Genomic DNA, 13868 nt, shown 5'->3' with positions numbered 1-13868 from the left:
TTTTTTTTTTTTTTTTTTGGTAGAGATGGGATCTTGCTCTTACTGAGGCTGGTCTCAAACTCCTGACCTCAAGCCATCTTCCCATTTCTGCCTTCCAGAGTGCTAGGATTACAGATGTGAGCCACTGCACCCAGCCTCCTTTCAGATTGACCTCTTATTTTCATTCTTTGCTAGGCTTCTCTTCTCCCCTTCCATGTTTTGTCTCATCATACCCTGTATACAGCTGCAGTGGAATTCATAATTTAAGTAGGTTTGTTGAGGCTGATTCTGTAGTAGACCTTGTAGGGTTTGTAAGCAACAGCTAATTTACCTGTGAATGAGAGGAGAAGCATGAACTTTGGAAATTGACACATTCCTTCCCATGTGTGTTCCTCCTTCAGCTTAGAAAGCTGTGGCCTCACAGAAGCTGGTTGTGAGGATCTTTCTCTGGCCCTCATCAGCAATAAAAGGCTGACACATTTATGCTTGGCAGACAATGCTTTGAGAGATGGTGGAGTAAAGCTTATGAGTGGTGTCTTGCAACATCCAGGGTGTACTCTACAGAGCCTTGTGTAAGTGCGTACTATTTTCATCCTTCTAATATGGTACACATTTTGAAATATAAAATGGGAAAGTATTATGAACATATTCTGTACTTTGCATTTTCCTTGCTATTACCCTTAATGAAGAAGATAATGAAGATAATGATAATAATTGCAATAATAATTGTTAATAATTGTGTCTTTATTCTGGATCCTGTGCTAAATTTGTTTATTCTGCACAACAGTACCTGATGGTGTCAAATTGCTTACCTGATTTCTAGGTGCCTCACGATACAGGTGAGGAATGTGAGGCTTAGCAAGATAATGCAACTTTTTAAGGCAAGCAAATGATGAATTCAGAACTAAAGTTTAATACCTATCCAGCCCTAGAATCTGGGCTCAGAATAGAAATATAGCATTCCATGGTATGGCTCATCACAGCAAGATTATTCAGATCATTTTTGTTAGATAATTTCCTAGGCATGGAAATAATGAGCCAGAGTTTTCAGTTTGTCAGATATAGTTAAATTGCCCTCCAGATAGGTTGTTTATAGTCCCAACAGCAGTCTAGGGGCCTGCATTTTAATTCCCTCACTGGGTATCCACAATCTTTTTGATCAGTGTTAATTAGATAATTGAAAAATAGCTTTTACAGCAATTTGATCTTGAGCATCTTTTCAAATGTTTTGGGCCTTTTATATTCAGGAATTGCCTCTTTACATGTTCAATTTTCTTCTGATGTTTTCTGTAATATATGTTATATTTATGGTTATTAATATCACATGCATTATTATTTTATATAATAAATTTCCCAGCATGTTGCTTTATGTCTACCTTTCTTTATGGTTATTTTTATAATATAGAAGTTTAAAATTTTTGTGAAGTCAGATTCTGCTTCATGACTTATAGAGGTTTTGTCATAATTGGAAATACCTTTTTTCAAAAAAAAAATACACTATATTACCTTTTCATACTCATTATAGTTTAGTTTTAACATTTACGTGTTGTTAAATAACTCCAAATTTATTCCCGATCTAGCATTTACATGTTAAATTATTCCAAATTTATTTTGTTATAAGGTTTAAACTTATTTCCCCTCTATATAAGATTTGTTATACAAAAATCATTGACGTCATATATCTTGTCCTTACTGACCGAAAATGCCACTTTTATTATGTACAAAAAGTACTTATTTTATTATGATTTTTCCTGTTCTTCTCCATCTTCCTGCTCTTCTATGCTTCTGCAACAGTGTACTATATTTATGCGCAATGTAAAGAGGTTAACGTTTGACTTATACAGTAAGAAAAATTCTGAAGAACATGAAACCAGTTTGAGCCCACTTGGATGTAAAACTAAGTGTCCCAGGTGAGACAGGCTAGCAGCGAGGGTGTTTCATCTGAGATGGAGTTTTGGCAAGGATAAGGGACTGTGTAACATGAAACCTTTTCAAAGATATCAATCCCTGGGAAGTAGAGCAATGATTCCGTCTTTCCTCACATTGTCCTTCTCGTAGGCTTAGGCATTGCCATTTCACTTCGCTTGGCAGTGAACATCTCTCGACATGTCTTCTGCACAACAAGGGCCTGATACATCTGGATCTAGGATCAAACCGGCTACAAGATGATGGAGCAAAGCTTCTGTGTGATGTCTTTCGGCATCCAAGCTGTCATCTTCAGGACTTGGAGTAGGTTTTCTGTGACTTTTGTGTAGTTTCAACTACAGAGCATCTGTGAAGGTGGGGGAGATTAGCAAAGAAAGGCCGAGAACTGAATAACTATCAGAGAAAAGAATATACAGCTGATTTTCTGTCTCTCATTCTGCTGAGACAAGCTGGAGAAAACTGTTTATCAGATTTTTTAAAACAATTACCACAGTAATTATAGTCAGCTTCCCTGACTATAGGAGGACCAGAGGCATCAGGATGAGCAGTAACCATATTCTTTTTTCCTTGGTTGTACCCTAGTGAATCTACAGTGTATCTGCTACTTTATATCTGTGAAGCTCAAATTGTGCTCTGCAAGTTTTTCTTTTAGGTTTATATTTAAACTCAGGTTTATAATTAGGTCAACTGTCAAATTGAGAAAGGAATTTTAAAAAATATCTTGTAATCCATTTTTAAACACCAACCATTTTTATTAATATTATGTCCTCTCTTAGTCTGTGAGCAGGTATATACATAGTATATATGCATGGTATGTGGATATATAATTGTGATTATTGTATAGACATGAGTTAGGAGTTTCCTTTTCATTTGACAGTATTTTAGAAACGTTTAAATACTTATTTAAAATCATCTTCTTGATTATTTTAATGACTATACAATATTTAGTATTTCATTGTGTAAATATTGTGGCTAGAGTGAAGCCAGACAGAGGTGTCACTTAGCAATCTCAGTTCACTCTCCCACTAGAACCTCCCATGGGACTAGTAGCTTGGGTGAGTCATTAAGGGTCCAACCCCAGCATAATTTTTTACAACTATAAATTCAAGCTGCTTTGTATACCCAGAAGTGTTTTTCTTGACTGGACCAACTCATCATAACCAAACTGTCAAATGAGTTTAAAAGTTTATTGTGACATCTGTAAACACTAAGATGCTTGAACTTTAGGGTCCAATAAGCACTTGTACTTGCTTTAGTAAAGTGTAGATGATGTTCATTATTATGTGATTCTCTGAGATTTCCTTGATCATTATTCAACTGGAAGGCAAAGTTTTACTTAATGGACATTATCATTCAATCCAGTGCCTTCATTTCAACTACAGAGATAATTTCTAGGTGACCTATATACTCAAGGTCTTTGCCCAGCCCACCTTCTTTCCTTAGCATTACTGTAGACACAATGACAAATTTGCACTTTCTTAGTTACCATCATAGCCTCTCTGCAGGCCATGCCAATTCTCTCAACAAATATGTGCTAGATGCCGAGGAGACTAAGGGTCACTAAGGTGATGCTCTCATCCTCAAGTAACACAAAATTCTGATGACAGGAAAATAAACACAAAACCAATTATAATATATTCCATACATTGTTATAAGGGTATGGCAAAAGTCCCAGTGAACAAGGATTGAGACTTCACTGTGGAAACAGAGTTACTTTAGGCTTGAAAATGGAGAGGATTTTGTTCTGTGAGGATATCTTAGGCAGAAGGAAAGGAGAGAGAATAGAAGGGAAATAACAATAGATGTGGTATACTTTGAGAAAAATGGATGTGTATGGTGAGAGAATAGTGGGGGCAAAGTACAGAAAGAGAAAGCTAGGGCCAGATTGTGATTGCGCTTGAATGCCATTCAAAGGACCTGGAAGAAATCTTCTTCATATATCGCTTGCTTCTTTCTTCTTTGGAGATAACACTTTGAGATAGATTCCTGGAAAACTTTTTATTTCAGAAATATATTAAAAACTGAAAGCATAGAGATCTATGGGTTCCTTGGGAAAGCATATACCCATTTTTTAAGTATTGCTAAAAATAAATGTTCATACCCTTGATTTTGAAAGCTTTGTAGATAACCTGTTTGTGAAAGAAAACAGTTTTACCTGCTGGTTCCTTCTGCTCATTAAGAAATCCCATCTGGTCATATTAGACTTTCTCATGTGCATCCGGGATTATAGATAGAAAAGGGTCAGAAAAGAGGTTGAAATACTTGGGCATCTCTCCTAGGAAGAAACTAATTAATCCTCACAACTGGAGGATTCACTTCTCCTCTATTGTATTTCTTGCAGACTGATGGGCTGCGTTCTCACTAGTGCATGTTGTTTGGATCTGGCTTCTGTTATTTTGAGCAACCCAAACTTGTGGAGCCTGGACCTTGGGAATAATGATTTGCAGGATGATGGAGTGAAAATTCTGTGTGCCGCTTTGAGACATCCAGACTGTAACATTCAGAGGCTTGGGTGAGTTCAGTTTTCTATTAGGAAAATTATACCTATTTGGTTGGCATAGCTAGATGAAATGTAGTATATGGAGAGAGAATGAAAAATAAATGGGGCTAGAAGTTAAGTTACTCTGAGAAATAAGAATCTAAATTTCAAATATATGAATCAATGTATTGTGTGTTCCTTAGTATAGAAGCCATATTTCACATTTCTTTGTATCCCTCTTAGTGCCTTGGATAGATATGTATTAACTAAATTATATCTCATTTGAGTCCTCCGTGTTCTGTCATCCTTTAGATATTCTATTTGTCCTTGAATTAATTTTTTTATTAAAGATTTTACTAATCATCTTCTATCTGTAAAACACTATACTTTGTTCTTCAAGAGCTTGTAATCTAATAAAATCTCATCCTATGTTCTGGGTACTTCTTATGTTTAATCCTATATCGTTTAGATTTTTTTTTTTAATTTCAAAATATTAAGTGGGTACAAATATTTTTGTTATATGGTTACAGCTTTTATAATGCTTGAGTCAGGGCTATAAGTGTGCTCATCACCCAAACAGTGTTCATTGCACCTGTTAGGGAGGTTTTTACCCCTCCCCCCTTCTGATTTCCAATGATTTTTACTTCTTTCTGTGCCCACCAATTAATTCCAAATTATTAGAGAGTGTGTGTGGTGTTTGTTTTTCCATTCTTGAAATACTTCACTTAGGATAATGGTCACAGTTCTATCCAAATTGCTACAAAAGACATTAATTCATTTCCTTATATGGCTGAATAGTACTCCATGGTATATATGTAAATACTGCATTTTGTTAATCCACTTACGAATTGATGGGCACTTGGGTTGATTCCATATCTTTGCAATTGTGAATTGTGCTGCAGTAAACATTCAAATGCAGGTGTCTTTTTGATAAAATGACTTCTTTTCCTTTGGGTAGATACCCAGTAGTGGGATTGCAGGATTGAATGGTGGGTTTACTTTTAGTTCTTTGAGAAATCTCCATACCGTTTTCCATAGAGGTTGTACTAATTTGCAGTCCCACCAACAGTGTATAAGGGTTCCTTTCTCTTTGCATCCATGCCAGCATCTATTGTTTTTGGACTTTTTAATAAGAGCCATTCTGACAGGAGTAAGGTGATATCTCATTGTGGTTTTAATTTGCATTTTCCTGATGATTAGTGACTTTGAGCATTTTTTCATATGTTCATTGGCTATTTGTCTGTCTACTTTTGAAAGCTTCTGTTCATGCTTTTTGTCCACTTTTTAATGGGGTTGTTTTTTTCTTGCTGATTTGAGTTATTTGTAGATTCTTGATATTAGCCCTTTATTGGATGCATAGTTTACAAATATTTTCTCCCGTTTTGTAGGCTATTTGCTTTGTTGATTTCCCTTCCTTGTGCTTAATAATTAAATTAAGCATTTTAATTTAATTAAGTCCACTTATTTATTTTTTTGTTGCTATAATTGCCTTTGGGGTCTTAGTCTTAAGTTCTTTGCCTAATCCAATATCTAGAAGGTTTTCTGACATTCTAGAATTTTTGTAGTTTCATGCCTTCCGTTTAAGTCTTTTATCTATCTTGAATTAATTTTTGTGAGTGGTGAAAGATAGAGGTCCTGTTTCATTCTTTTGCATGTGGCTATCCAGTTTTCCCAGCACCATTTGTTGAACAGGACTTCTTTTCCCCAGCGTATGTTGTCTGCTTTGTCGAAGATCAGTTGGTTGTAGGTAGATGATTTTATACCTGAGTTCTCTGTTCTGTTCCATTGGTCTGTGTCTCTATCTTTATTTAATCTTGAAATGATATTGGCTAGTACATTTCCACTCATACAACATGAATCATTGACCTCTGAGTTAAGAATTGTGCTCTACATGTGGGAAGCCCAGACACAATGATCTATCTCATAATATAGGAATTTAAAAGTTTCCCAGAGAAATGTTTCCTGACTCTTCCAAGAAAATGCTGCTTTTCCTATATTTCCATTGACTGTTTATATATTTTTATCAGAACAATGATGAAGTTGTAACCGTTAGATCTGAGATTTAATTTTATCCTACTTATATAACCTAATAAGTTAGGCTGTTGCTGTTTCATGGATTCTGGCAAAAAACACAAGACTTCTATCAGAGACAAAGGACTTTATTACTTACATCATAGCAAGAGCATGAGCATTAATATGTTTGTATCAGTTTCCTTTGTTCCCCAAGTCTCACAGGGCTGACATGAAGGGCTGGGACGGATGTCTGCACATGCAGTGGGCTGCATTCAAGAACGACAACGTGGAGTTTGAGGTACCCACCGTTTTATAGCAAGCAATATGTCAGCCTGCTCTTTGTCCTGGAGGGAGATATTATTACTTCATCCCTCACTGTTGCTCATTGCAAACACAACCCTGGGAAATGGCCCGGGTAAAGAGTTGTCAGGGCTTTGCATTCTTGTTAGCAAAACAAGTAGGAGAGAGAAACTCCTATGGAAGAATGTCTTCCAATAGCCACTTCTTGTTTCCATATGGTGCAGTCTTGGCTTCTGGTAAATTGTCATATGTATACGCCACTGTATTGGCCACTCTCATTAATCTGACCAGTAGAGGCTGTGACCAGATCAATTCAATCAATCTCATATACCATTTAATTAAGGCCACTATCAATAAGACTCCACGCACAGGATGAAATCAACTTGCAGTATTGATTTCAACCATGTCACCTGGCTCCTAGACTCAGACAACTGAGTAAGTCTCACAGAAAGACTAACAGCTCTTTTATCCATTAGAAATCCACACAAGGGAGTTTAGAATGCTGATCTTTGGTGTCATTGGCAATAATAAAGGGCAAAAGATAGTCCAGAACCAATACTCATACCCAATAAAGAGATATTCAGTGATCCACTGTTCTCCACATGCAGGCATATAACTCAAAGTAGCATAGGTCACTCTAATTTGGGATTTGTTGTTGTTACTTGATTTGGGTCACCATTACATTGGTATGTTTAAGCTACCTGGACAGTCTCACTGCTAGTTGCAGCTGCCTTGCTCACCATACATGGTATAGCCCAAGACTGTTCTGGCATCAGAGAAGCCTATGAATTTGTTTCAATCATATTGGAACAAGGTTGTGCTGGTGGTTGTGTTTGTACACATATGATAGGGGTCCACAGTTGGGGCTGCCATTGATGGCATCAGACATAGCAGAATAGTTCATGACCTGCTGTGTCCACATGAGATTTTCTGTTTTCATAGCACGTGGACAGGCACTACAAACTGGGCAGCAAGTCAGATTGCCAGCTGCAGCTTCTGCTTGACTCGCACAGACCACACAATTATCTTGCCATGCCGTAGTGTTGGATCTAGGGGAAAAAAGAGAGCATTAATTGGCCTTCCCACTCTCTGCACCTCCCAGATTCTAAGCTTCTTGTTTCTCTTCTCCCACACCCATGATATCTGTGTGTTCCCATGAAAGTGGCTATAATTTCACTTATTTTTCCAATCATCCCCCACTTGTACCCAGACCTTTGGTCCAGAAGGATCAGGTAGGAGGGAGACAAAAGCATCCTTACAATATTTACAGAAAACCATTATATTCCACACATTATATTTCAGATTCTACTATATTATCTCCTAAATATCAAAGGCAAATTATGAAGCTTTGGGGTCTTTAATCTACCTTTTAAAAATATAGTTGAAGGTTAAGTCTAATTTACTATTTTTCCTATATATGTACTCATTTTTTCCAGTGAAATTTATTGAAATTTCTCTTTCCTTTCTCCTTGGCAGGGATACCTTTGTTATAAAATCACATTTTCACTGGTGCATGGATGTGTCACTGGGTTCTCTATTCTTTTCCAATGGCCTGTTTGTAATTCCCAATCTCAATAATGCACTCTTAATTAATAAAGCTCTATGATAAGCCCCAATACCCGTTAGAGCAAGTCTTCCCATCTTCTTCAAGAGAATTTTGGCTCCTTTCCCTTTGCATTTCCAAATAAATTGAAAATATCAGCTTATCAAGTTACACATATGTGCACATATGCACCTTCTCCCCCAACCTACTATTCATTCCATTTTGAATGGAATTGCATTGACTATCACTTAATGAGTCTCCTGATTACCAAAATGATATAGCTCCCTGTTTAGGCCTATCAGTAAAGCTTAGTAATTTTTCTCTGAGTGTCTCTGTATTTTGTTGTTGTTCAACTTTGTTCCAAAGTCCTTGCTGTATTTCATTGCTGTTGTAAATGGTTATTTTTGTTATTTTTTCATTCTGTTTATCCCTTATACATAGAAACACAGTTGGTTTTTGTATGTTGATTTCATACCCAGTAGCTTGCCACATTCTCTTTTTAATTCTAATTGCTAATTTGCAGATACTTTTGGATTTTCTAGGTATAAAATAATATCATTTGGGAATAATACAGTGTAGTTGTTTGTTCCTTTTCTTTCCTTATATATTTTTCTTTTTATTGCCTTTGTAAATGTTAATATATGTGATATAATGTTAATATGTCTAGGGATAGTGGGCTTTCTTGTGTTCCCAATGTTGAAAGCAAAATTTCAGTGGTTTACCCATTTATCAGTTTAAGGAAATTCCCTTCTACACCTAGTGTGTTAGAAATTTTTATTTTCTTTTTAATTCATGAATAGATGTTAAGCTTAAGAAATTTACTAAATGTGATGAATCCTATTGATTTATATATTCTGTCAACCTTGCATTTTTGGGCTAAAACCAATCCAGACATGCTACTTCTTATAAACATTGTGATTTTTTTAGTTAATATATGACTATTTAAGCATCTTTGTTCATAACGGAGATTAATTTATAATCTTTCTTATGCAGCCCTCAAGTTGTTTTTTTTGTTTGTTTGTTTGTTTGTTTTTTTGAGACAGAGTCTCACTCTGTTTCCTGGACTAGAGTGCCATGGCGTCAGACTAGCTCACAGCAACCTCAAACTCCTGGGCTCAAGCGATCCTCCTGCCTCAGCCTCCCAGGTAGCTGGGACTACAGGCACATGCAACTGTGCCCAGCTAATTTTTTCTATTTTTAGTTGTTTGGCTAATTTCTTTCTATTTATGGTAGAAACGGGGGTCTCACTCTTGCTCAGGCTGGTCTCGAACTCCTGAGCTCAAGCAATCCTCCTGCCTCGCCCTCCCAGAGTGCTAGGATTACAGGCGTGAGCCACTGAGCCCCGCCGCCCTCAAGTTTTTGTATCAAAATTAGGCTATTTTTATAAAATGAGTTCAGGAGTGTTCCTTTTTCAGTTTCCTAGGGAGATTTTTATAAGACTGGAATTGTTCCTTGAATTTTGTAAAAATTTTTGGTGAAACTGTCTAATCTGAAGCTTCCTTTGTAGATTTTTTTGACTTCTGATTCAATTTTTAAAATAATTATACATTATTTGGGTTTTCTCTTGAGTACTTTTTGGTAAGTAATATTATTGATTTTATCCATTTCATCTAAATTTTAAAACTTATTGGCAAGTGTATAATATTTTATTATCTGCTTGACTTCTAAATCATCTATAATGCCATTTCCTTTCTTGTTCCTGAAATTGGCAATTTGAGCCTTTTCTCATTTTATTTTTCTTTTCAAAAAACACAACATAGATCCTCTCTATTGTATGTATACATTCTATTTCATTTCTGTCTTTATCTTAATTCTTGTACTTTTCCTGGGTTTATTTTATTCTTTTTCTAAATTCTTGTGTGGGATGCTTAGATCATATATTCCCTTTCTTCTCCATCACAGATATTTAAGTTATGATTTCCCTTCATTGCATTAACTTTATCCTACAAGTTTTGATATTAAAAGCAGTATTTTGTTTTTGATTTTGTTACTTATTTTTTCCTTCAACCCATGCATAATTTTTAAGTGTATGCCTTAATTTTCAAACATTGAGAGGGTTTTCCTGTTATCCCTTTTATATTTAATCTCTATCATTGTGGTCACTGTGCATGATTGCAGTTTTCAAAAATTTGGCATTTGCTTCCTGGCCCAGTATATAGTCAGTTTTTGTATGAGTTCCTTAGTGCACTTAAAAGGAATATGAAGAATTGTTGTTTGCAGTATTCCATATTAGTTAATTAAGATTGTTAATTCTGTTCAAACATCTATACTTTTAGTGACTTTTTTTTGCCAGATAATTTAGTTACTGTGAAAAATATGTTAATATCTCCAGTATAATTCTAGATTTGTGTTTTTCACTTTGTAGTTGTTAGGTTTTTTTTTTTTCCCCTATATTTTGAGACTGTTATTAGTGACTGCAAATTTAAATGATTGTTTCCTGATGCATTCTTGATAACCCTTTATGTCTTACAATGCTTTTTGCCCTAAGGTGTATTTTGTGTGATATTTACCTTGTGTCATTGTTAGTGGGACTACCTCTTCACTGTGTTAATGTGAGTTCCATGTGTGCAGCAACTTAAAGTTTTATATACTCAACACCTATATAGGCATTCAGTTGTTTGGTGGCTAGGTAAACATAGGGTGAAAAGTTTTTTATTTCAGCATATTACGGTGGTACAAATGTTTAGGTTACATATATTGTCTTTGCCCCACCCAAGTCAGAAGTTCAAGCGTGTCCATCCCCCAGACGGTGCGCACCGCACCCGTTAGGTGTGAACATATACTCATCCCTTCCTGCCCGCGCCCTCCTGGCTGACACCCGATGAATGTTACTACTACATGTGCACATAAGTATTGATCGATTAATACATAGGGTGAAAATTAAACTCGAATTGGTTGGGGGAACATCAGGTACAGAAGGTTGAGTTTAACATTCTTCCTCAGTTCATGTATTATACTATCATTGGCTTGTGTAGAGGACCTTGATAAACTGGTCGGTTGGTTAATTTATTTCCATCAGCCATTCTCCTTCCCACCTATAGTCACAATATGCCATAGAATTGTGGCCACCCTTGTAAAAGATGTGATGTTGTTTTTTTGGTGTATGCATTTTTATTTGCATAAATGGTACGGCACTAGAGACTTTACTGTATTCCCTGCTTTTAAAACATTCAATACCAAGTTTCTAAAATAATATTCAAAGATTCAACTGCTTTATAGTATTTTAGCATGTGCTTGCATATTTTATTTATTCCATGGACTATAGTTATGAATTTGTAATTCATGATTTTGGAAGGGATATGTTCAGCTTGTAAGTATCTAGTAATAATGAATATTGTAAGTACTTACAGTGTTTGAATTTACCCTAACGGTACTCACTTTTTTAAGTTTCTGGAATTATCCACCACTCCAAGCTCACAGATCTTTTTGTGTGCTTGTTCTCTGTCATGGGATAGGGTCATTTTTGTCTTTTGTCTCTCTTCCCTACAGGTTAGCATACTGTGGTTTGACCTCACTCTGTTGTCAAGACCTCTCCTTTACTCTTAGCAGCAACCAAAGACTGACGAAAATGAACCTGACACAGAATACCTTAGGGTGTGAAGGAATTAGGAAGTTATGTCAAGTCTTGAGGTCTCCTAAGTGTAAACTGCAAGTTCTAGGGTAAGTCTTCATTGGCTTCTCAGGGGGAGAGTTTCCTGTAATGAGGGATCTGGGGATCTAGGGAGTCACTCATTTACTGCAGGCCTCAGAATCAACCTGACTGTGTATCTTTAAGTATTTATTGGGTACTTATTTGTTTTTCTCTCATAGAATATTGAATCTAGAGAGGCATAATATAGCATAGTAGTTACGAGTTGAGCACTTTGGGACCAGACTACCTGAGTTTGAATTTTAGCTCTACCACTTGCTAAATGTTTAATTTAGGCTAGTCCCCCAATCTCTCTTTGTTTTGGTTTCCTTACCCACAAAATGGGTGAAATGATAAAATCTCCCTATAGGGTTATTGTGAGGATCTGAGTCAATATGGGCAAGTACTTAGAACAGTGCCTAGCATAATAATAAAAAATGAATGTTTATTATCATTATCATTAGTATTATTTTACTTGGATTGCAAAAGGCTCTTGAAGAATCCTTTTATGTTTTTACCTATTTCTCTCTTCTGTATTCCATTTTCCTTCAACTGCTGTATCTCCCTCACTGTATCTCTCTCAGTTCGCTTCCCCACTCCCCATCCATGTTATAATGTTCTCTTTCTACTTTAATACAACAGTTTTTTTTTTTTCCCGCCTGAAATCCTTCGCAGGGAAAGTGGAGGGCTCTAGGGAAATTTAAAAGGAAAGAGATGTTTCCTTATTTTCTCAGGTTGTACAAAGAGGCATTTGATGAGGAAGCCCAGAAGCTGCTGGAAGCTGTGGGAGTTAGCAATCCACACTTAACCATAAAGCCAGATTGTAATGATGATGAAGAAGATGGGTCCTGGTGGCAGTGTTTCTGATTTGAAGACCCTGACATTCCTTAAAAAATAAATAAAAAACAAATAAAACCTCAGAAGGATGAGGACTTGGGTTCTTAACTTTAGATGCTTTGCCTAGAGATATGCACTTGACCTCTGTTTGATACAGGTTAGTCCCTTCTCTGTGAAATGTCTGTTCAGCTTCACATGGGGCTTGAGATGCTTAAACAAAATGAAAAACATAAAGCGCTCTGAAAAATATAACATGTTTTTAATTGGATACAGAGCTTAAGAACTCATGTAAGAGAAGTCTAGACATGAGACTGAAAGATGGATCCAGGGAAGATCAGTTAAAGTGCCTTGTTTTCTTTCCCATTCCCACTGCCATGGCTTAGTTCACAGACTTGCCATCTCTGGCACCTTTTATTGGAATGCATCTCCATGTGTGTTCTTGGGACCACCAGTGTCAAGATCACTTGGATGTCTACCTTAAAATGTAGATTCCTGAACCCCACACCAGACTTAGTGAATCAGAATGTCTGGGTGAGGCTCATTAGGAACCAGCCTTTTTTTATAATTTCCCAGGAAAATTCTTAGGTATACTTAGTATTTGAGAATCACTAGTTTCAATAGAAATAGGCGTCTACATTAAATGCTTTCTGAGGCCTATAATGAAAGAAAAGGAGGCTTAATTCTCTTTAAGGGCATATAAGTTTATTTGGGTTAGAGCTAAAAACAGGTTCTTCCATTTGGCAAAAACATGGCACAATAAAATTGTCTATGAAAGACTGTTCTGGTTATTTATTGCTGCGTAACCATCCCAAAATTTAGGGGTTTAAAACAATAACTATTAAATCTCAAAATTTAGTGGATTAGAAATCAGAAAGGGCTCACCTTAGCATTTCTTATACTCCACCATGATATCACTTGGGGTCCCTTGGTGGTATTTAACTGGCAACCAGGTTGCTCTGGAGGCCCCAAGATAACTTTTTACTCACCTATCCAGTGCCTTGGCAAGGATGGCTGAAAGACTGGGTTCAGCAGGGCCCCTCCTCCCTTTAATTTTTTTTTTTATTTCAGGGTATTATGAGGGTACAAACATTTTGGTTACATTTTATGTCTTTGCCTCATCCAAGCGAGGGTTAGAGCCATGCCCTTCCCCTCTACAATGCTCA

At 36.4% G+C, this 13868-nt stretch overlaps 1 protein-coding gene across 1 annotated transcript in view; it reads left to right on the top strand.

Moving 5' to 3' along the window:
* Positions 1–12947, top strand: part of NLRP14 (NLR family, pyrin domain containing 14) — a 31950-nt gene extending 19003 nt beyond the window's left edge. The window contains exons 7-11 of the mRNA XM_012654282.1: positions 381–551; positions 2038–2208; positions 4247–4417; positions 11730–11900; positions 12603–12947. Of these exons, the coding sequence (XP_012509736.1) occupies positions 381–551; positions 2038–2208; positions 4247–4417; positions 11730–11900; positions 12603–12735 (817 nt within the window). The 3' untranslated portion in view covers positions 12736–12947. The remainder of the gene's footprint in view (positions 1–380; positions 552–2037; positions 2209–4246; positions 4418–11729; positions 11901–12602) is intronic.
* The last annotated feature ends 921 nt before the right edge of the window (positions 12948–13868 follow it).

Source organism: Propithecus coquereli, unplaced genomic scaffold (genome assembly GCF_000956105.1).
Source record: "Propithecus coquereli isolate 6110/MARCELLA unplaced genomic scaffold, Pcoq_1.0 Scaffold44, whole genome shotgun sequence".
NCBI classification, from domain to species: domain Eukaryota; kingdom Metazoa; phylum Chordata; class Mammalia; order Primates; family Indriidae; genus Propithecus; species Propithecus coquereli.
Note: the sequence above shows the minus strand (reverse complement) of the source record. Positions and strands in the feature narration are given on the sequence as shown.